At 40.9% G+C, this 25,026-nt stretch overlaps 1 protein-coding gene across 1 annotated transcript in view; it reads left to right on the top strand.

The window, feature by feature from the left end:
- The window catches only part of ITGA1 (integrin subunit alpha 1), a 102,341-nt gene that overhangs the window by 47,351 nt on the left and 29,964 nt on the right, over positions 1-25,026 (top strand). Inside the window, exons 3-9 of the mRNA XM_075067479.1 lie at positions 2,086-2,195; positions 3,230-3,318; positions 3,413-3,527; positions 4,197-4,324; positions 12,387-12,535; positions 15,555-15,705; positions 19,314-19,479. Of these exons, the coding sequence (XP_074923580.1) occupies positions 2,086-2,195; positions 3,230-3,318; positions 3,413-3,527; positions 4,197-4,324; positions 12,387-12,535; positions 15,555-15,705; positions 19,314-19,479 (908 nt within the window). The remainder of the gene's footprint in view (positions 1-2,085; positions 2,196-3,229; positions 3,319-3,412; positions 3,528-4,196; positions 4,325-12,386; positions 12,536-15,554; positions 15,706-19,313; positions 19,480-25,026) is intronic.

Raw genomic sequence — 25,026 nt, forward strand, 5'->3', positions numbered from 1 at the left:
ATCGTATCCAGGGTTAACAGTTTGGTTCAATGCCTCTCAGCACCTCCACTATACAAATTGTTGCAGCACCCCTGGAGACAGATGTTCAATTCATTGCTAGTTCAAAGTAGGTATGTTGAGAGGCTATATGTCTTTAAGCATTTAAATAGTCCGTAGTATGGCATCAACATGTTATACAGAACAGGAGATCCATACACTGCTTAAAAATAGATTCACAAGGTTTTATGATAATGTAAAAGTGTGGAAACACGTATTAGGTACTGCAGAGTTAAAGATGTTTAGCACTCTGAGTTTCCTGTAAATCTATTTTTGTGTCAGGAAAGCAAAGAATCACCTGCAGAAACCCTAATTCAACAAGACAGCCTTTTTTCAAACCATTTATTGAAGTGCTTATAGTTCCTATTTCAAGGTATATTAAACAAAAATTAATGAGAAAAGAAGAATTCTGGGCAGGATCCTGCTGGGTTGTGATCACCACCTGTGAGATGTCAAGCATCCTCAACTTTATCACCTCACAGTTTCTCCTTCTGAAGAAGATTGGTTGTAGAAAATACATGTAATGTGGCATATGAAGAAATAGCATGAAGGAAAATATCACCCTCATCCAATATGTATTCAGAGCATTTTATTTTGCAAGAAAAGTTATTAGTTAAAACAATCTGCGCAGATCCCATTGAATCATGCCAACTTTTGTTTCCTTTAGGGACAGTGTACTGGAACTGCGCTTGTAAATTGCTGTGAACATATCCTCTGTGCCACATTTTCTGTTTGTTTTGTTGTTGTTGTTTTTTGTTTGTTTATTTGGGGGGGGGGCTTTTTTAATCCATACACTAGCTTTTACCTAGTATAGTTCATATAGCTTATCCCAAGCTGCTGAGCTCTTTCTTATGGTTAAAGGTAGATGTCTCAAGATCAGAAAAGTGATTTCTGAAAACTATACCACAGTAATTTAATTGTCCAGAAATATGCACCTCTAATTTTGTTTGAGGTCCCTAGTCAGTGTAGCTTATGAAGATAAAACTGCTGATAAAACTATTTAAGCAGTCTCTTCATCTGTGGAGATCAGAAGCTCTCATTTTCACTAAAGACTCCTATTGTGGATCTAAGGGTGAATATTTAATTCCAAATGCTTATAAGATATAGGATGTGAAAGGTTACAAAACTATAAATCCAGAGTTTATGATTATATCAAACTCTGAAAAAGCCCAACAGTTTGTCAGAATCCTAAAAATGTTAGATTTAACCCTCAATCTCTACATAGCCATTATTTGATATGAATACTGAAAGGGAAGACCCATATCTTTTACACTATTTCTTTAAATTACTTAAGGCCAAATTCTTCCCTTGGATGCCTGTAAATATCTATCATTCCATAGACCAGGGATCAGCAACCTTTAGCATGAGGGCCATCAGGGAAATGCACTGACAGGCCAGAATGGTTTGTTTACCTGCAACTTCCGCAGGTTTGGCTGATTGCAGCCCCTGCCACTTCCTGCAGCCCCCATTGGCCTAGAACGGCGAACCGCGGCCAGTGGGAGCTGCAGTTGGCCAAATCTGTGGACACTGCAGGTAAGTAAACCATCCCAGCCCACCAGCACATTTCCCTGACAGGCCATGTGCCAAAGGTTGCCAATCCTTGCTGTAGACCATTCATAAATTGTAATTTAAACTAAAATGTAAAAAAAAAAAAGGAGGAGAGAGAAGATGTTTTAAAAAAGACAAATGGAGATACTTGTTCAAATCTTTTGTCCCCCAAAATGTCCTTGTTTTCCTTTGGCGTTATGTTTTCCTCCATACATCCATGAACACATACACTCACACACCTCTTTCCTTTTCTATGTTTCTCTAAAGGAGCAGAAGATAACATGGTTACTTTTCTTTGCCTCTGAACTACAAATATGATGCCATTTTTTCCAGCTGTCTCTCCACCCTGCTCACTTGTGCAGAACTTGCTGCAGATGGGCTCCCCAGTAAGTTTTATAAAGGTGCATTATACTCAATACTGACTTTCATGTCCACTAATGGAACAAAAGGAAGAAATGTATGCTTTGAGGAGAAAATGCATGTAACTTATTTCATTTTCAGGGTACTTATTGGTTCTCCATTAGTTGGCCAACCCAAGAAGAGAACAGGAGATGTCTACAAATGCCCTGTAGGGAAGGGAAAATCACCTTGCATAAAACTGAACCTACCAGGTATGAAATAAAATGGGGATGGCAGAGGACTATCCTTATCCTGTGTGTGACACCTTAGCAAGTTGATGGCTAAATTTTTGTATTAAAATTGTTTACAAAAAAAGATAGCTAAATTTGTGTAGCTAAATGCTTACATTCTGGGGGATAAAATAACTCATGATAATGAAATAGGAAGTCTTTCAGATCAAGTTGCATATTCGAATATTAATAAAAATAGTATTCTGAAGTCTCTTTAGTGCACTATGTCTGCATGAACTATCTTGGTGATTTCAGTCCATTTGATGGTGAACCATGGCTATGTTACATAAATACCAGTACAACTGGCACTAATTGACTCTATCTGGTAGTCCCTACAGAGAGACCAAGGGCCAAATTGTCATGGATTAGCTTTTCAGTATCTGATCCAAACCCCACTGAAGCCAATGAGAGTCTTTCCAATTACTTCAATGAGCTTTAGATGAGATTATCACTGACTAGAAGTGGTCCCACCAGAACAGGGATGAAACAATTAATATGCAATTAGAGTAAGCCTGGATTGCCCCCATAACTGTGGCTGGCATTGGGAGATCCTTGATATAGACAGGAAAAGAGTTACTGTAAAGCTGAGTTTTACCAGATTTATTATTTAGTTTTAATCTTCACTGAAACCCCTTGCATAGCAGTGATTTATTTCGATGTAAAAATCTGTAACTTATATAACAGCAGACTTCTATACAAGATGTAATGTTTATTTGTTATAACTGGCAAAATTGTGTGAACAGTAATCTCCTGCTTTCATTGCACTGCTATTTCTACGTTCTTTTGTGGTTCAGGAAAACTGCTTGAGACAGTGACCCAGACAAAATTCTGGGATGAAAGCCAGTTTTTGCATTTTTACTTGTTCATTATACTCCGAATCACTGTTCAGAGGGAGGAGGAATCCTAAAATACTTGATAGAACCCAAAACAAGCTGTGTTTTATGCTTTATACTAGAGGACATATAATTTAACATCTTTTCCATTTCAAAATACTTAACATTTTGATCTATTTATAGCTAACACTTCAGTTCCTAATGTCGTGGAAGTGAAAGAGAACATGACTCTTGGAACAACTTTAGTGACTAATCCAAAAGGAGGCTTTCTGGTAAGAAAATAAATACATTCCTAAGTTTGATAGGGAATTATACATATCCCAAAAGCTTCATTATCAAACTTTTAACCCTTTCTATTTCTTAAAGGCTTGTGGGCCACTCTACGCTTACCAATGTGGACATTTGCATTACACAACTGGCATCTGTTCTAACGTCAGTTCCACATTTGAAGTTGTAAATGCCATTGCACCATCTGTACAAGGTATGCATACCACAGTAATGTTCTCATGTGTTTGAAAGCATGAAGCAGTGAACAAGACAAATGTCTACACACAGGCATACCAAAAAGCATAAAATATTTTTCCAAGCTACCAGCATTACCAAGTTAAGTAAATGTTTTCATTGTCAGTATATAAGCTAACTTCTTGCTGCTTTTGGAATAAATATGCAGTGTAAACAATCTCTAGAATGCTATGTAATGTCCAAACATAATTGCTAAAAATAGTCCTGATGCTTTTCCTTATGATCAGAAGAGTTTATTTAAATAATGAAAGCAAGTTACTGAGACGTCTAACAAGCCCAGTCTGGTAAGACATATATTACAAAATCTTAGGATATTTTAAATGGAAGAACTAGAGTAGGAAAGTAGGAAATTGGAAAATTAAGGGTTTACCTTAATAAAGATCCCAATCCTGTAAAAAAACGCATGCTTAACTTTTTGTATGCAATGTTCTACTAATGTTAATGGAACTATTCATACATGTAAAATTCTGGGGCTAAAATGACAAGGCAAATATTGCTGAACATCAGTTTGTTTTAGACCTGTATTTTTAAAAGTCAGGCTTAAATGTGATGTCTACAATTATTGGTGCAATGATTATGTATTTGACACTTGTTTGTGACAATTCATATCTGGCAATTTATGTTGCAGAATGTAAGACCCAACTGGATATTGTCATAGTTCTTGATGGTTCTAATAGTATTTACCCATGGGAGAGTGTCACAGAATTTTTAAACCGCCTTCTGAAACAAATGGACATAGGCCCTCAACAAACACAGGTAAAGTGATCCTGTAGTATTATTGTTTGCAGAAAAATATGGTTTACAGAAAATAAAATAAGAGGAGAGTCCATGCAGAATAAAGTGAGTTTATTACAATGAGGAGTCAAATTCAAATAATTATTTTATCCTCACCTTGTCAGATTTGCCACAAAGAAAAAGTTACTTCCTGCTCAGACCCACAGCTTCTTGGAAATACTGTTCAAACAATACCTCTATTACAGGGTGAGGCAGGCAAGCAGCAACCACAGGAGAATGGCTACTGCCGGCCTTCACATACAGGTAGAATAAGGGTATGAGAGACAATCAACTCTCTCCTCCCCTCTATTCCCCAAGCTTAGCCAATGGCAGCAGGAAAACAGCCTCTGCCCTCTTTCCCATCAAGGCACCATCTCCATGTGTATTTTGGGTACAGGGAAAGCCTCAGAGCAGCCAAGCCTGTCCTGCTCTTCCTTCCTCTTCTCAGGATACCAGAAGTTGTCTTTCCTCTGCCATCAGATCAAACATCCCCACTACTGAGCTAGGAGGAAGGCTGTGAGAGCATGGGAAATTTAATTCCAGATTACTAAATTGCCCATCAGAGAGGCCCTGATCAGTTGAGATCCCACCCCTCCCCTCTCACTGGGGAGACTCTGACAGTCTGGGACTTCCCCCCATCCCCTCCCAGCCTCTCCACTCTCCCTAGAGAGACCAGTACCACCAGGATTTCTCCCTGCTTCCTCTCCCCTCCCACTGAAGAAACCGGGACCAGCTGAGACCTCTTCCCTCACTTCCCACTGGAGAGACCCTGACTAGTCAGGACTTCTCCTCCACTTCTCCCTTCTCCCTAGAGTGGCCAGGAGCTCTCCTCCTTTCCTCTCGCTGCCTGTGGCCGAGGAGTGTAACTGGGCCCCCTGCCCCTCTTATCTCTGTTTTAAACAGGGTAGGTCTTATTTTAGTCTCACTCACACTGCTTTAAATTCTATTTGATTGGATTTGTACAACTGCCTTCATCACTATAATTTCTGAGCACTTTGAAAAGCATGGAGTTACACTGATTTCAAGCCACTGTTCCATAAGTGAAAGGAGAATTGGGTCCCTGATGTACACTGTGGTTTAGAACGAATTTATAATATGGCTTTGGCTATTCATTTTACAAAACCATGTTCTGATTGTCTGCTTGGGGCTTTTTGCTTTATCTCCTCCATGAAAAAATGGTCATCACAGTTATGGCTAGATGAGGTTTCATCTTCTCATTATAACTAAGAAAGAAATTGAGTAAAAGGGGAAGGAAAGAAAAAGTCCTCCATTCTCTGTTTTAGAATGATATTTTAAAGCAATAGCTAAAACATTCAGGTGCAAAGAGCCAAAGTTTGCTATATATGTTTTTCCCACAAGAACTTCCTCCTCCTCCTCTCTTTCCCTAACTGAGTAGAGTGCTCAGCACACTTTCTCAGGCAGCTGGCCTGCTTTTAAGTTGTACTTGTACATCAGACATGTAATGTATGTTTCCCTCTTCAGCATCAGATGTAAGAGTTCAGCTCAAAAGTAGCCCAGCTGCCGCAGTTCAAAGCAGCCCAATTGTCTCAGCCATGGCTGATGAGAACAGAAGCCGAAATGAAGGAGAAATGTGGCATTCTCCTTTGAAGTTTGGCCACTTGAGAAGCAATCATGAGAGAGGGTGCCCAAAACTCAAATTGAAAGGTGACATTGCTATTGCTGGTCATGCGATCAGCAGAGCTGCTCAAGTGGCTGGGCCAGGTGTGGTTGCTTTTTCTGAAGGGTGGGGAGAGAACTGAAGGAATAGGGGGGAGGAGAGAAGGGGGGAAAGGGTCATGGAGAAAATAGGATGAGAAAGAGAAACAGGAAGAAAGAAACAATTAAAATGTGGAATGGGATGAGAAGCTGCAAAGCAAAGAGAAAGTTAAAATGGGGATCATGAATAAAGGAAAAAAGCATTACTGCCTTTTTCATACAAGTTCTTTTTTTCTCTCCTGTCTGAACTATTTCCTATGGCACAAGGCTATGCCGAACAGAAAAAAAAGTTTCATTAAAACTTCGGAGCCATATTATAATGATTTTAAAAGACTCTCAGGCCTATTTTATTGCTGCGTTAATTCACACTTTGGGGACTATGGGCGAGTGGTTTGTGCCTCATGATGCCCCCCCTCCACAGGCTGAATCAATGGGCTAATAAAACATGCCCCATGGTATCTTAATGATCACTTTTATTTCCAAAGGACAGAAAGGGCATTATATGTATAAAAATTATTGTGGCATTAAGAAGCTTTTGTAAGAAGGGAAGATTTAATGATGCTTAAAGATCATTATGTTTGACTCATTAGGGGCAAGATAGACCAAATAAAATGGCATGGAATAAATCAGACTTTGTCATTTCTGAGGAAAGTTCAGCTGGTTCTATATACTTAAAAATGGACCATCTGGTTTTGCTTTTCACACTTTTTCAGTTTTTAATCTCATCTCAAATAAGTTGGCTAAAACCGATCATTTTCTTTCTCTCCCTCCTCCACATCCCAGTGAGGAATGTCCTGGCATTTCATTGCTTTAAATTTTACTGTTTGTTTTTTTAAGAATACAATTGTTTCCATGTATATTTATTAGGACAGCTAACTTACATACTTCAAACCAAGGAATGTATTTATTAATAGAAGGAACAACAATATATATTGCCTCAAAAAAGTTTTGTCTTAAAATAGAATGGTCAGAACATAGAACTTTTCCTTGAATAGTCTCACAGCGCTTTTGCACAGGAACTTGGGACAATTACAGAACCATTCCCTCATGGAAAATAAAAATGTGTGGAATGTAAGGGAAGAGGGCAAAGACATATTCAATAAGTCATGAATCAAAAAACATGTTCAATAAGCTGTGTCAGTAAAGCTAGGAAGAAAAATGTTAGTTTTTCTCTGGCAACACAGAAATACCAGCCCCTAACTAGTAGGATCCTAGTTCACATATGTAAACCAAGCAAATCAAGACTCATATTACAAGTAAGATCGGGATTAGTAGTCTTATGAGGTATGGGAGTTTGGACAGGATCATGATCCCACTAAGGCAACGTCACATCAGTCAGCTGTGTGCCCAATATAAAGGCCCCCAAAAGCCCAATCTTCCATTCCTATTACAATAGAGATTTATGTCTCATTTTAAAAGGTGAAACTGATTCTGTCACTTTGCCGAAAACTGTTAACAATTTTCTTGAAAAACAGTAAATTATCCCTGCCAGAGATGATGTATCCTTGACACCTTGGACTAGATTGTACCAGATGACCGTTTTTTTCAAAAATTCTCCCAGGACAGGATTCCTCCAAACTCCCAAAAGGTCATCACATCTTCCTCCTTCATATTTTTACAAGCTGAATGCTGTGCTATACTATCAACACACGTAGTGTGATTTTCAGAAACAAAGTGTAAACAGTTTCAGCAAATGCTCTTAGTATACATTTCTCAAGAGGTTTGTTTCATTCCGTAGTTATGGGCATGATTTTCTTTAAAAAGGGAAAACGAATCAATTCCTTAGTCTGTTGCCCCTCTTCTCTGCAAAAACAAGCACACACACATACATGGGACATTCCTGGGGTGGGGTGGTATATGTGGCAGCCAGCCTCCTTTCAGCTTCCCTGATCCCGAGAGCAGCCAGGGGCCAATATGCCTGAATGCTGTGATCTTATTTGTGCAGGTAGTAATGGTCTCCTGGGAATCATTCCATCAGTCTAGGTTTGCTGGAGTGCAGCTTGCTCTGCCTATACTCATTCATGGCCCCAGCATGCTCTTGGCCTGTCCCCTGCACTAGAAAGACCAGGAGCAGATGGCATGGAGCTGACTAGACCAGCTTTTTGCCACACAGGGATTCCTTAAAACACAAGGGAATCCACAGCTGATTGCTGAAACAAGCCTCTGTCCCCTTTGTGCTGCTAGAGCAATGAAAATACAACCAAGCAGGGAACAGGGATGTGACTTTTTGAGTTTATCACAGGTGAACGGGTAAAGTTTTGAGACCCTCTTGTTAAAATATTCACAGTACCTGAAATTATTTTATGTGCAAGAGCCAGATCATGATCAAATAGAGATAATTTCCATGTATCAATTTATTGGCTGCTACTACATGAAATCAAAGATAAGAGGGATGAAGCTCCATCATGAGTTTAATGGTTTTACCTAAGTCCTGGTCTACACTATGGGTTCAGGTCAAATTTAGCAGTGTTAGATTGATTTAACCCTGCACTCATCCACATGACAAAGCCAGCATAGCGAACTCAGCAGCACAGGTGACCATGCAGTCCCCCCAAAATATTTCTACGCTCCTCGTATCATCTCCATCCCTGAGGTTATTGCAGATTAGAGGTTGAAAAAAACACACTCGCAATGACATGTTTTCCAAGCTCATGCAGTCCTCCCCCACTGATAGGGCACAGCGTAATGCATGGAGGCATTCAGTGGCAGAGGCCAGGAAAGAATTGCTGTGTTTGCTTAATGCCAAAAGCACCATGCCTCACTAGTGATCCTGCCTGAGCCAGGACACTGTGTCACATGCACTCCACGCTGTGTCAGCCTTGGGCGGGGGCATGACCGCTTTGTGAGCAGAAAGACTGTAGATATAGACATTGCATTAGGTAGCTTCTGTAGCTAGAGAAAACATTCCAGTGCATTTGGAAAGTCTGTGGCAAAAAAAGAGAAGCCTGTAGCATAGTGGTTATAACTTATCATGTTCACCTAACACACAAAAGCCCTATATATAACCACGTTCACCTAACATGCAAAACATCCCTGGTTCAAAACCAGGTGGAAACAGGTCACTGTTCCTTTTTCTGACTCCCCTCCTGCATTTTTAGTCTTAGAACAGACCACAATGTGAAATTTTACTTTGAATTATATCAATTATGAGTTAAATAATATTGAAGCTTTCTCTAAGTTATAGTCCTGGATTCCTTACCCTTTCAGCTGCTCTGATAAATTAAGATTTTTGTTAGGGGCAGGGGAAATTTTTCATGAAGTTTTTTATAGGGACTAAATGCTATTTAGGACTTTGAAATAATCTTAGTGTGGCCCATAGACTGCAATCCTTCGTTCTGGATTTGTCATTCCACAAATTGAACTGCTCCTTAGTACTGTACAGCTTCATGAGCCATGGGAGCAAGGGGCAGGCTGGGGTAGGTGCAACTGCACGGTAATGCCGACTGGGAGAGCAGCCTGAGGCAGAAGCCTCCAGCTGGCATGATATTTCAGGTAGGACTGAATCACCATTAGACGAAACTTAAAGAAGAGAGTGACCTGAAGTCACTCCCATTGGGCCCTCTAAGAGCAGAATAGCCATGTCTGTCCAGGCACCTCTGATCGACCTCACTGAGGTCTGCCAGCTGAGCATAGCTGAGTGGGACCGGCAGGCAGGAGCTGGTGGACAGAGCCCTAGACCAGCCCCACTCAGCCCACTCCTGCTGGGCGTTCCGATCATCCAGGCAGGCAGCAGGCTGAGCGGGTCCAGAGGACGGAACCCTGGAAAAAAGCGTGAAACAATTGTCTGCTGTTGCTTTCATGGAAGGAGGGAGGGAGGGAGGCCTGACGACATGTACCCAAAACCACCCGCGACAATGCCCCATCAGGCATTGGGAGCTTAACCCATAATTCCAATGGGCAGCGGAGATTGCAGAAACTGTGGGATAGCTACCCACAGTGCACCACTCTGTAAGTCAATGCTATCCATGGTAATGAGGACGCACTCTACCGACTTAATGCGCTTAGTGTGGACATACGCAATAGACTGTATAAAATCGAATTCTAAAAAATCGACCTAATTTTGTAGTGTAGACATACCCTAGGAAAAAGAAATCATTGAAAGCCAGCTTCCTTTGACTGGGCACATTTCTTCTTCAACTGCGGTTAAAATACATGCCACAAAATTAGGTGCATTGGAGACAAGGGGTTCAGAATTTAATTTTTGACAAGGGATACTGTTTTAGCCACACGTCTCCTAAATGCCATGTGTGCCTCAGTAAATGCCATGTGTGCCTCAGTCTCTTGTGAATCCACAGGGACACACAGCCCCAGGATATTCCTCATTATGGGAGCAGAAGGGCACGTTTTTAGAGGCAATTTTAAAAAGGTGCAACTTATCTTAATGGGGTGAACTTATGTATATTCTTCCTTTAGAAAAAGCAAGCAAATCTGAGATGCAGTAGTTAAAGGTGATGCTAGCATTTTCTGTTTTTGTCGTATCCCTTTATAATTATACCCCTAGCAGGACCATGGGGTTAATGAGACTATTACAGTGTCAGTGTTTATTTTATCACAGTATAGGATATTTATCCCATACTAGCATCATCAGTCTGAATGCTAGTAAACAAAAACTTTTCAGAAGCTGAGGAAAATGTTATAAAATTTTCTCAGAAACACATCTATAAAGCAAGTCTAAAACACACACCAAGCCACCTATAAAGTAATATGACTGTATAAACATTATAGAGATCTTATTGATCCTCAATACCTAAATGTTACAGCGCTTTTAATAATAGATGGGTGGAATATAAATATGTCACATAATTGTGCATTACCCTAAATAACACCAATAAATCGTAAAGCTTAACATAAAATTGAAATATGCTAATGGAATATTGTGTGGATTTTTCCCAGTAAAAGCAGTCAAGAACCTACCAAAACATTAAAAGAGACTGAGATGAATGAGGGAAATTAATTAATATTTAGGAATACTGCTTATCTTTTTTTTATTCTACGTTCTGTTTTTGCAGTGGGTTCTCTCAGGCATTTGCAGATTGGCTGTAATTCAGTGTGTCAAGCTCTCACACAGACTTGTCCAGCTGAGGTCTTTTTGGGTTTCCCTTCTTTCCAGTAGCCACCATTTTATTCAAGGTTTCAGAGTAGCAGCCCCCTCTGGCACATGTCAAGCATAAAGCAACTATTGGTTTGGCTTACCTTCTGCTGGGAGAATGGCCTGAGCCTGGACTACCCTCCCTGCTGTCCCTTAAATCAGAGAGCAAAGATCACTGTGATTTTCATCTCCTACTGGGGCCTGGAAACATCAGTGATACCTCTAATTTTTGTATAGATATTATATTGGATGTAACTGAAATGTATTTTAAAAGCATTATAGTATTATTGGATGTGAAATATGTCCTCTTACTCCATAGGCAGTTGTGAAAGTGCACCTGAAGCTAGACAATTTTTTTTTAAACAAAACTAGTGAGAGGGAGACTCTCTATAATGTGGTAATTAAGACACTGGCCTGGCTCTGGATTCAAACCAAAGTTTTTCTATCCCACTTCAGACTTGAATCTGGGTCTCTGAACCCCTGGGCAAATGGCCTAACCACTGGGCTATTAGCTATACTGGGGTGGGTCTTGCTCTTACTACCCCCTTTACCCCTTTTGTGAAATATTCTAAAACCAAATTTTGAAACCTCAGTAAGTTGTATGAAACACAATAGTTGTTTTCCAACCACATCTACTCACATGCAAACTATGTATTTATCTTGGGAGAAATTCATGCCAGGACTAAAGCTGAATGAAATTTTTTGGATGAATTTTTTTTTGCCAAAAAAAAGTATCTTCGGGTCAACCTAAACATCTCATGAATATGCATTAAATTCACTGAATTGTTTTGGCTGAAACAAAAAAAAAATCTGAAAAAGTCTAAATGTTTTGTTTTGACATTTTCTAAATGAAATGTTTCAAATTTTTTTTTCAAAATTATTCTCTAAAAAAGATTCAATTTTATTTGTAAAAAAAGGTTTTAAAACATCAAAAAAAATCAAATGTTTAATTTGGAGTTGGATGAAACATTTCATTAGGCCTGAATAATTATTTTTCCTTTTTTGTTTTATTGGAAATTTTGAAAATTTTTCATTTTGAGTTGACCTGAAATGAATTTTATTCCTGATTTTTTTGTCTGCCAAACAGTTACTCACACAGATCTACCCAGAGCTTGTGTTGTGCATACCCATTGCCCTGGCCTTCAGCACAGGCATGTATTTAACCCATTGAGAGAGACTGATGATCACAAACATGTTCATTATTGAGGAATTTTTTTTAACAGAAATTGTTTGTTTCAGGTTGGAATTGTTCAATATGGGCAAGAAGTAGTCCATGAATTTAACCTCAATGCTTACATGACAACAGATGATGTACTGATTGCAGCCAAGGTGATAAAGCAAAGAGGTGGAGCACAAACTATGACAGCCCTTGGAATAGATACAGCAAGGTAAGTGCATACTATTTGATAAAGTGAGGATAAGTTATGGTGGAGATGAATACAATCAGATGTGTTTGTAGATTTGGTTTGTATAGATTTTGATTTTGCAAAATTTTGCAAAATTTTCAAAATCCAGGGTAGTTTGCATCTGAGTTCCATTGTATCTGAACTAGCAAAGTTTTAGAAGGAGGGATGGACAAAAAGTCCTGATTTTGTCCTGCCTTTACAACAGTTCTCCTGCAATCCCTCACAACTGCAGCCACCTCTCTGGTAGAGGGGAGCAGTGAACCAGCACAGAGAAGATCCACTGAACAACCCCCTAATCTTAAGCAAAGTGCTGAGGGATCTTTCATAACCATGCAGAACAGGTTAATTTGTTTTTTAAAGTCTTGTCTAAAATACCTCCATACAGTAAATTACAGGGTTAATTGTAGTGTTAATTTAACTTTCTCAAAACGACATAGGGATGAATTGAATCTACCAGGATTTGAACCTGCAATTTCCAAGGAGTCTAGAGGTTTCACATCTGAAGTATATACTTTATAGTGCTGAAAATTTACCTTTGTATCTATAGTAAAATAAGTGTTCAAAGTTCCTTTTATGCATCTCCCCTTTTTCCATCCATCTGCTCATTAGCTGGCTGCTTTGGGTTTTGCTTAATTTTGGAAGGACAGAAAGATGGAGAAATTTCATATTTATTGGAATGTGTTTGTTCTGTTTACTTCTGGTATGATTATAATTTCTAGCTTTTTCTCTTAATACTAAAGCTATATGAATAATGGAGTTTTTTAGTAGTAGATTTAATTTAAATAAGGAGTAGATTTAGAGTAGAACCCAAAACAATTTTTGTTCAGTAAATAGGAAATTAAAAAAAAATAATTTTGACAAAATGAAAATATTTTGTTTTGATGCTGACCATTTTTAAAGGTTTTTGAATTTTTAAAATAAAATTAAAGATAATTTAGAAACAAAAATGCATTTGAAACTGAAAAATTAAAACATTTCATTTCAAAAATGTCAAAACGAAACATTTTGATTTTTCCAGAATTTTGTTTTTTCCAAATGAACAAGTCAGCAAAATTCATATGAATTCACAAAATAGTGTGATATTGCCAGAGCTGCATTATTTATTGAAAAATAGTTTTGGCTAAAAATTTTATTCTCCTCTATTTAACACATCCTTATGCCTGTATAACCTATGCAACTTTGTGTATATGAAAGATTTATATTTTTATTTTTTCCATACTGTGGTAAATGTTCTTTTTATTTTTTCCTATATAAACCTTGTTTTTTATATCTTATTTTTGTTAAGTGTGGAGGGAATTTGGATGAAAAAATGGGAGTTGAAGACTGACACTTACTATTCGTTGTCTATCTTTTTATCTCCCTCTCTACCTACAGACATGGCACAGATCTACCTATCTAACTAGTCTGTTTATATTGCTCCGAGAGCGACACTATCTGCTTTAATTGTTCTATTCTTGTATTTAATAACATCACAATCTACCAAAAAGCCTCTTGGCAATGCAATTTATTATATTATTTTGTTCTCTTCTGTAGTTTATTCAGACCTCATCTTCTCCTCAGACCTTAACATCCTATCTCAGTCAGGATCAAAGTGTTCAAATGGGAGAGGGGGAAGGAGGAAGCAACCTCACTGAAGGGAAAGTTTAATGATCATAGCAACAGTCACGGGTACTTCTAAAGCTGAGTGGTAGAGGGATTTGTTACTGATGTTTCTGCTTCTGTTGCTCTGCTCAGTACTGTGATACCCTTCAGTAAAATAAATCCATTCTCTCAGATCCAAACTTAGAAGAATCTGTGATTCCATTGGATGCTGAGCATCAGAAGCTTCTGAAAGTACTGGCTCTCAAGCACTGAGCATGCAGGGAGAATTAAAGTCCTCCCTTATCTGCAATACATGAATTCTGGCTTCTGCTGGATAGACAATAAATGCAAAATCAGATTCTCATACAACTGATGTGGACAGCTGCTTTAACAGCACTGTGAATCCATCAGGCTAGGCTGTGAGGTAACTGAAAGAGACAGAGTTCACAGTACACCTAAAAGAAAGAGAAAATAATGTACGGGTGAGATTTTCAAAAGTGTTCAACATTGATCTAGCTTTGCTCTCATTGAAGACAATGTATATTGCTACATACTTCAAAGAAGAATAGCTGGTGAACATGTTATATATTATTTACAGATACAAATACGTTACAGTGGGTAGGAAGGTCACCCAACAGGTCTGGGTCAGGTAATTAGAAACAGATTTACATTAACGATAGAGGCACAACATAGCTAGCCGGAGATGGATTATGCAGTTTCTCAGAAGAATACAGCAATGCTGCCATAACAAAATACATTGTATACAATAGGATCAGAATTAGGCCAGTGCTGAGAACTGTTGAAAATTCCATCCATTATGTTCTTCTTTCTTCTCTTCTCCTTTCTGTCTGATGTTTGTTTTTCTGTCATAGCAGAATTGCTATATTCTTATAAAACAATTCATTGCCCATCTTCAGACAGCCATGTTGTGCTACTGGTGTGACTATTAATCTCATTCTGATTACCTGATCCTAGTATTGGCAAGTAATTACTAGACAGTTGGGTGAGCTTCTCGCCTATTTAAAGAATCTGTGGCTGCAAACAAGAGACAGTGCATTTATCAGATATCCTCCTTTGATACATGCCGGAGAAACCTGTGGTTTTGGAACAGAAAGTCCTGGACTCCATTTTCCAAGCACCCTGTAGATGAATTTAGTTGATGACTGTTCTGTCCCTATGGTTTTATTATACCATGAAACATTAATTAATGAATAATTAATTAATTTGTAAAAATCTTTGGCTAAAGACTGTTATAATAATAATTGGCGTTTATATTAACATTTGATCAGATTAAGCATTTATGCCTCCCCTCTGCTTATTCATTGCTAACAAGTAATTTAGTTTCTGATCCATTTTTTAAAAATTCTGTGAAATCAAAGTAGTGTTTTGCTTTTCTATATTCTATGCATGTTGCCTAAAGGCAAGAGGCATTCACTGAGGCTCGTGGTGCACGAAGAGGAGTAAAGAAAGTAATGGTTATTGTGACTGATGGGGAATCGCATGACAACTACAAATTAGCAAACGTGATTGAGGACTGTGAACATGAAAGCATTCAGAGATTTTCTATTGCCGTAAGTGAAATGATACAGGGAAATATTTCATCTTTTAAATTGTAATGCCTGTTAAAAAGTTTATTTCACAGCATCTTTATGGAGCTATAATTGCTCAAGAGAGAGGAGGAAATAAGAGAAACTTAAAGAACATAAAATATATCTTTCCAATTTTATAACACATCAGAAAAAGCCAATCAATCCATGTAATTGAGTGGGTTAGTCTGAATCATCCAGCAACTTCTTAAGAGACTCTATCAGGTTTTTAATCATTTTATTCCTCATTGATCTATGCAGTTGGGATACCAAAGCTGCTGTCTCATAGAGGGGGGAATGAAGATGAAATTTGAGATTCTATTTCCTATGTGAAAATAACCTATGCAGAGAAACATGAGGTCCTTAAATATTTTTGTGTGTGAATTATCTACTGTAAATATACACTAGAATTAGTCTAATTATATTTATCTAGTTGATTTTTTAAAAGTACTTGGTTTATTTTTAATCCCTCTTCAGGATCACGTTTCTCTTTACTGCTCCTAACAGGAGCACCACAGTTGTATTGCTTCCAGGTTTTGTAGGCAGAGCAGATAACTGCCAGATCCAAGAATCCATTTCCCTGCTACCCCCACTCATGAACAATGCTATCAGGAAATACCCTTCCTGCAAGGCCAAGCAGCTCCCTGCTAATTGTTCAAATATTAAACATCAGTGTGACTAAAAGGCACAAATCACAGGTTTTTAAGAAGAAAACAATATTTGGTTTTAGGCTGCCAGTGTTTTAATAGTGGCAGATGGTAACACATGAGGCTTTGGTGGTGGTTTCCTTTATTTAGCAAGAGTTCACCAAATTAAAAATCCCATGTGGAGCTGAAATAGTTATTGATGGGCTCTAGCAAAATTCAGGTCTCTATCTGGATCTGTACTCCCCCAAAAGCCAGAGGAATTAGGACCTGGAGATAAGTTTCTGGCCCATTGCTGGTAGTAAATAATACTGTAATCCACGAGGAAAATTTTATCCAAGAATCTAAGAGTGCTTTACAAAGTTCAGTTAATTAACCTCAACATCCGTGTGAATTAAGGAAGTCTCCCATTTTGCAGTTGAGTAAACTGAGGCAGGGAGAGGTTCAGGGCCAGCTCTAGGTATTTTGCCTCCCCAAGCATGGCAGGCAGGTTCCCTACCACGGCTTGCCCGCAGAAGGTCCCTGGTCCCATGGATTCAGCAGCCCACCTGCGGGAGGTCTGCCGAAGCCACGGAACCAGCGGACCCTCCTCAGGCATCCCACCGAAGGACCTGCCTGCCACCCTTGCAGCGACCGGCAGAGCACCCCCCATGGCTTGCCGCCCCAGGCACGCGCTTGGCGTGCTGGTACCTGGAACCGCCCCTGGAGAGGTTACATAATTAACAATGACCTCACAAAGTTGGCAACAGAGCAGGGAACAGTACCATTCTGTAGAGTCTAGTCATTAGCACTGCATAGAGGTGCCTCTTATTGTTGTTTATTTTTATAATTCCATAAATTTTCATGACACTTAAATAGAAGAGAGTACTCCTGCCCCAAAGGGCATACAATCTGTGGCCCTGATACCACAATGTTATATGAGCTGGTGGACCCTTGCACCCATACAAGACCTCACTAAAATTGTGCATCCTGTGTAGGGTTGTGGCCTAAATTATGATGTAACTCGATGGGTGATTTAGAAATGTTGTAGGATATAGGGAAGGATGAGGGTAACAGCAGTTATAATGTCTGGCTGGGCCCCCAGGACAGACCCGCCTCTTCTGGTACCTGGCTCTGTGTCTTCCCGAGGCAATATGTGTGGGAGGGAGTGGCACAGGATTGCATGCCCCCCATACCCAGATTTCTGCCAGGGTTCACACCAGAATGTGGCCAACAGCAGTTTTCTGGCACTGTGCAGGAGGGAAGGGAAGGGACGGGAGCTGCTTTCAGCCACAGGGGAGGGGCGAGGGGAAGAGATGAACTGGCCCCTGTCTTTGCAGAACTCATCTCTCCCACCCGCGCACACACTCCCCCGTGACTGGAAAAAGCTTGTCCTTTCCTGCCTGCACAATGTCTAACACCTCCAGGCTGCTGCTTGCCACTGACATAACCCAGCTGCCTCTGGTCCTCCAGCTACAGTGCAGGCAGAAAGGGGTTAAGCCTAAGAATGTCTTGTGCACCAGGGCCCTGCGAACAGGGCCTTCAGCGAACCCAGCTCAGCATGGGAGGGTGCCTAGGGGACAGAGCAGCCCCATGATCCCTAGGCACAGGACAGGACCCAGGGCAGGGGGAGGGCAGGTGAAGAGGGTGCTAAGCCCCTGCCCGGGGATAGTAGGGGAGCTGCTGTGGAGCCTGCAGAGTTGGGGCACAAACAGGCTGGAAATCTCTCTCCCTCCCCCTCACTCCAGCACTTAGCTGTGGGGCGGAGAGGCTTCCCTGTGCCACCACTGGGCAGAGCTTTGGCACATGCAGGGCTTGGCTCCTCCTGGCCAGCACCCCAGGCCAGAGGATTTGGGGCTTTTCTGGGGCGCCAGCCCAGCCAGAGGCAGTGGAAGAAGGAAGAAGCCTGCCTGCCAGGCTGTTGGTGAGCTGAGCACTCCGACCAAGGGCTGGTTCTCCACACAGCTGAGATGTTGGGGGGCATATGGAGGAGTAGTGGGACTTGAAGGGATGAAGAGGCAAAGCAGGGAGAGGACAGTTCAAGGAGGAGCACGTAAAGGGCTGATGGGTGGGCAGCAGAGGCAACATTTAACCAGCCGCCACGTGGCACCTGCCTACACTCTCCAGCCAGCAGCAGGACCCACAAGTACTGATGGGGGGAGACATAAAATATGGAACAATTTGCCTGTTTTTAAGAAAAAGTCAGAACACCTGCAGGAGGCAGGGGCAGCTCCAGGCATCAGCACACCAAGCACGTGCTTGGGGCAGCATGCCGCGGATGGCACTCTGCCGGTCGCCGCGAGGGCGGCAGGCAGGCTGCCTTTGACGGCTTGCCCGTGGAGGGTCTGCTGGTCCTGCGGCTTCGGTGGACCTCCCACAGGTGGGCTTTGGCGGACCTCCCACAGGCGGGCTTCGGCGGACCTCCCGCAGGCGGGCTTCAGCGGATCCTCTGCAGGCAAGCAACCGAAGGCAGCCTGCCTGCCGTGCTTGGAGCGGTGAAATGCCTAGAGCCACTCCTGGCAGGAGGTCTTAAATATGGGACTGTCTCTTTAAAAATGAGATGTCTGGTCACCCTAACTAAATGTGCACTCCTTGAAGATACCAGTGGGAACACAGTGAGCTGTTTTGAAAACCCCACTCTAAATTCACACTTGTATAGAGGTTTCTGGATATATATATACATATATATATATTCCCTTAAATTTGATGTTTGTGCGAATCTGTTTTTTATTTTGTTTGTTTGTTTGTTTTCAAGGGAACACGAGAGTTTGTGTCAACTTCTAGACAAACTTTAAAGTTAATATTCATGATCTCACATTACCAAAAGTGCTTTTCTGACACTCTAGGGCTAGTGTTAAGTGGATTGAATTAAGCTAAGGTACTATTTCCCGGTATGCACTGACAATCTGCCTAAAATGTGTCTTTAAAATATGTGTGAAATATATTTTTGACATTTTTTTATTGCCTTAGATTCTTGGTAGCTACAGCAGAGGAAATTTAAGTACAGAGAAATTTGTGGAGGAAATAAAATCAATTGCAAGTGAACCTACTGAAAAGCATTTTTTCAATGTCTCAGATGAATTAGCTCTTCTTAGTATTGTTGAAGCACTTGGAGAGAGAATATTTGCCCTAGAAGGTATGAAATTTCTTTAAATTTTAATGTATCTTTGCATTATGACTGAAGTAAATAATCCCAGTAAAATGCATCCCTGCTTTTGGGGATGTATTTTACTGGGTAAAGTACAATACATATGTTCATTTTTTAGCATGCTGGTCATACAGTTGTCTTGCAGTACATACCAGTAAGGGTAGATGATGTGAAATGCTATGCTCCGAGGTTGAGTAGATGGAGATAGTAGTCTGGATTAAGTAAAGAAGGTCATTATATTAAGCACCATTGTGGTAACACACCAACAGTACCAAATCTCTTCCTCCTAGATTTATTTCTCTGAAACTTTACCTGGAGTTTGAAGTATTAAATACAATATAAGACTCAATGGATCTCTAAATTTCTCCAGGTCTCATTTTACATTTCACTGGTGTTTGCTGGGACAAGGTGATTTTTGGAAACTATTGGGAAAGGAGTGCATTTTGATTTAAAGGGTGAAATATTTTACCATGTCTGTCTAACCAACATTTTTCTGTAGTGCCTCTCCACACAGTAGTATCTGACTACTTCCTAAATGTTGGTTCGTTATTGATTATAACTAGCTGTGAGTTTGTCACGGAGGTCACGGAAGTCACAGATTTCATGACTTTCCGGGACCTCCAGGACTTCTGCAGCAGCTGGTGCCGCTCAGGCTGCCCCAGCCAGCTGCACTGGCTGCTGCTGGGGCAGTCTTGGGTCATCAACACTCCCTCCCCACCAGCAGCAGCAGGAGTTTGGGTGTGAGCGGGGCTCAGGGCTGGAGGTTGGAGTGTGGGACAGGGTAAAGGCTCTGGGTGGCACTTATCTCAGGGAGGCTCCCCTGAAGCGGTGACATCCATCAGCTCCTAGGCGGAGGTATGGCCAGGCAGCTCCGCACACTGCCTCCACCTGCAGGCCCCACACCTTCAGCTCCCATTGGCCACAGTTCCCAGACAATGGGAGCTGCAGAACCAGTGCTCAGGGTAGAGGCAGTGCGCAGGCTGCCTGGCCACGTCTCTGCCTAGGAGCTGAGGGAGGGTGATGTCACCTCTTCTGGGGAGGTGCAGAGCCAGGGAGGAAGCCTGTCAGCCCTGACAACTGCCCCCCTCAGCACCAGCAGGCGTTTTGGGCAATGCACTGCCGCCTGCTCCCCCTCAGCACCTACAGGGGTCACGGGCCACCCTCCCCCAGCACCTGAAGTGCCCTTGGGATGCCCCCCCACCAGCATCTGCAGTGCCTCTCAGGCCATCCTCCACCCAAGATTTAGTCAGGGGTGTATAGTACAAGTCATGGACAGGTCACAGGTCATGAATTTTTGTTTACTGCCATGACTTGTCCATGACTTTTACTCAAAATACCCATCACTAATGCATAGCCTTAATTATAACATATTACTTTGCCACACAAGATAGTTGGCCAAGGAAGTAGAGCTTCACCAAACTATTCTTTCCTTTTGGAAATGTTCATGGAGTCCAGATTTTTAATAGAAGATCCTTTGTGTAATAATGGCTGCCACATCCGCCATCCAAATCAGCCCACATCCTCTATTCCAATCAGTCAATATTGTGTTTCAAGTGTGTGGCTAGTAAGAGAACACCAAGTTGTTTATTCATGTTCAATTATAGCCACTTTTCAAAAGGATTACATTGCCATGCAGAGCAGGGAAGACATCTGTATATACTTCACATTTTAATATCTCAACTTTCCAAATAATTGGAATGGTATTATTTATGGCTAGACCAAAAGATATTAACTTTAATGTCAAGAAATAATATAACTACAAGAAATAATTTATAAAAACATTTAAATTAGAATTCCCACTATTTAGACACATTTAGACAGCTTGTTGTTATTAAAGCATTTAGCTGGATAAAGTACCAATATTTTTAACTGGATTGTTTTAAAATATTAGACAGGTTCTTTCAATTAAGTGTTATATTTTCTTGTTTTCCTTTCTTGGCTTTTGAAGACTTCTAATTTTCTCACTTTTAAACTTTGTTTATTTGAGGAAGGTGAAATAGTGGCCTTCAAAAGGCTAAGGTTTATCTAAACACAAGAGAACATATCATATGTTGTTACATACCTCAAAGAAAATGTAGCCTTTTCTCCAGCAGTTTTCTAATTTCATGTACATTGGATCAAGATATTGAATGTTTTCAAAATGATACAAAAAGACTTTTAAAATAAGCTCCTGTTTGACACAGGAAAAGTAAACTTTCTCTTGTATGCAAAAATGATGTTCAGGAAAAATTAAGGTTAATAATTTAAATGTAGAGAAGTCAGGAATTGAAAAATTGAATCAATCCTCATCTGAGCTGGGCTTATATTTTGTGCAGCTAGAGAGATGGGGTGGAAGGTGGCTCTGAAAATTCTTTCCAACCCACTGATTCTGGGCTGGCCAGAGGCTGAAACCCAAGGCCTGTTCTGAGTTACGTCACCTGCCGAAGTCCCCTGAGGACTTCATCATACCCTCTAAGGGTAAGACAGAGCACTGGTTGTGCTGCATTTTCCTCTCTGTGGAGTGGGTGGATAATGGCGGAGTGGAGCTGGCTGTGCTCTATGCCATCTGCACCACAGAGAAGCTTTGGCTGCTCCTTTAGGGAAGCTGGGCTTGGGGCCAGGGCCGGCTCCAGGGGTTTTGCCACCACAGGCAGCCGAAAAAGAAAAAAAAAAGCCGTGATCGCTATCTGTGGCAATTCAGTGGGAGGTCCTTTGCTCCGAGCGGGAGTGAGGGACCCTCTGCTGAATTGCTGCTGAATACCTGAAAGTGCCACCCCACTCCGGAGTTGCCGCCCCAAGCACCTGCTTGATAAGCTGGTGCCTGGAGCCAGCCCTGCTTGGGGCTGAGGGTATGGACCAAGGTTCTACAGTAACATTGACTGAGACACTTGTGGGGTTGGAGGAAATATGTTTAATGATAAAACCAGAATTTGAAAATACTAAGGGCAAAATCCTGCCCCCTCTTCCTTGGCATGGGAGTTCCCCAAACTCAGCAGAAGCAGTGCAGTGCAGTTGCTCAGGGGCAGCAGAATATGCATTAAGGAGCCCAGTTTCCTGGGAACCCCTGTGTACCAATGTGCAGTGTAATCTGTGTGGGCGCTGGACAAGGTGGATTGTGGATTCTGTAGTCATTGCCTCACACAGACCCGAAGATACAACTGGAGTTATTCCAGTCTCAGAGCTGCAGCATCAACCATGGCCTCAATATTGCTAGGGAAGGGGAAGGATTCACTTTGTCCCTGCCCTTGGGTAGCTTCCCTGTATCAAACACCGCTTCTTGGTTTTGGTGCTGGCTAGAAAGGGTTTGCTAAATGTGCTCAGCATGGTTGAGTTATCTTCTGTAGCGCAACATGAAACTTAATGTTTGAAGTGCCTGACTTTAATGTGTTTAAATTCTAAGTCTAACCAGCATGCTATTAACATAAATCTTACATTGTATTTCCTTGCGGGTTTTGTTTGTTTATAAAAAAATGACAAAGAAAAAAAACAGAGAGAATGCAAAAAACAAAGCCAAGAAACACTGCACAATTCAATTCTGTGCCAGAAAATGCATTTTTGTACATAATCTTTTTCGTATGACTCTAAGTCTCATGGCATGGACTGTGGTTTTAACAGCAGTTTTCTGTTTTACCCAACCTTTAGGTTGGCAAAGTGTTTTTGCACAAAACATCTTTTGTAGCATGTTTTGCAGTTTAAAAAAACAAATGGAAAATTAGAGTGGGCACCATTCTCTAATCTACATTCACAGCGGTAACTGTAATATAGTCATCTACACTAGAACAGGAGGATCCCACTTTACCCCACTGGCTGCAGAGAGGCCAGCATGGGGAGTTTAAGGCTGCCCATGGTAAATGTTAAATATCAGCTAACATGTAACATTAGAATTTTCTGCTTTTAAAAATTACCCGTTTTTTTCAGACTTAGTACAATATTTAGGTCTTGTGCAATCTACAGGGCTGTGTCTGCAAGTGTAATACATCAACTGAGTGCCCGTGATCTTGTCTTCCTCTAGTGGCTGACCTCAGCAATTAATAGCTTATTGTTGACAAAAAAAATTACTCCTTTTGCTCAAGTGATGGACACCTGTGTTTTATGTATTGAACTTCACAGGCTGAACTTCCTCTGATGCCTTTGGTGACTAATATGCATGTGGCGATGGTTTCTTGCAAAGGGGTTTGTTTCACATTCTTTGAGGTTTGCCTGGAGTTAAGGTTCTCAGACTACAGGCAAAAAGAGGCTTCTTGCCAAGCAAACCTCATGTTTTACAACCCCTTTTTCTCTGTTACCATGGGTTGTTCTCTGGGACGTTATCAACCCTTGGAATAGGGTAAAGATATTAGTTGAATGTAGTGTTGGGCCAGGGAGCTTTTCTAATCCTGCCATTGATGAAAGGGGGCTGGACAGACTATTTATTCCACTGAGGATATTTGCTGTGCTGCTCAGAGTGAGGAAGCAAAGGCATTTGCCAGTCCCCTAACATTGCAGGTAACAGGAGCTAGACTGACACCAGTCCTCCAAACATTAAGATGAGGCCGGTTGGCTGCCTCCTGAAGTCTTTTGAAAAGATGTAGCACCATACCAGGCCACCAGATTAGCTCCTTATCCAAAGCCATCTAAAAGAAAGAGTGGGGTGTTCTTGTAGCTTGTTGGAAAAGAATAAGGCTCCCAGCCCTTGTCTGAAGCCAGGTCAGCCAAGTCTTGCCTGAAGTTCAGTGAATCTTTTAGAGGGACTGGGATTCAAAATCCATTGTGTTTATCCCAGTTTAGGGTTTTGGTGTGGAAGGTTCACATGGCTCTAACATTAATTATTCCTTTCTGACAGGGCATTTAAACCCTGTCCCTGACTGGAAGGGGTTAACTGGCAATCTGAGGCTTAACTAGCCATACCTTATCACATCTTAGTTGGCCATTAAGCTTGAAAGGAGAGTTTAAAAAGGGGAAGCCCAACAGTTAGAGGCTGATGCGGAAAGTGGTACAGACAGTCTGTCCTGTGGAAGGAAAGGAGCCTGCCTGGAGATAGCAACCCTGATGAGCTGCAGCCTACCTGAACTGCTAGCATGGGGAGGAGTGTACTAACCCCTGGACAGTGGTGGTTTTTGAGACACAGGAACCTGCAAAAAGGTGTAATGAAAATGGTAGAAACTGAGGAACAGGTGACTGAGCCTGGCTGGGCTGAAGAAATGGTTGCTTTTCATTAGGGCTGTCAATTAATCGCAAAAAGTTAAAACTCAAAAAATTAATTAAAAATTGCGATTAATTGCAGTTTTAATCCCATTTTGTTAAATAGGATACCAATTGAAATGTATTAAATATTTTTGGATGTTTTTCTATATTTTCAAATATATTGATTTCTGTTTCAACACAGAATGCAAGTGTACAGTGCTCACTTGATATTATTATTTTTATTACAAATATTTGCACTGTAAAAATGATAAACAAAAGAAATAGTATTTTTCAGTTCACCTCATGAAAGTACTGTAGTGCAGTCTCTGTATCGTGAAAGTGCAACTTAAAAATGTAGATTTTTTGTTACATAATTGCATTCAAAAACAAAAC

This window comes from Chelonoidis abingdonii, chromosome 6 (genome assembly GCF_003597395.2).
Source record: "Chelonoidis abingdonii isolate Lonesome George chromosome 6, CheloAbing_2.0, whole genome shotgun sequence".
Classification (NCBI taxonomy): domain Eukaryota; kingdom Metazoa; phylum Chordata; order Testudines; family Testudinidae; genus Chelonoidis; species Chelonoidis abingdonii.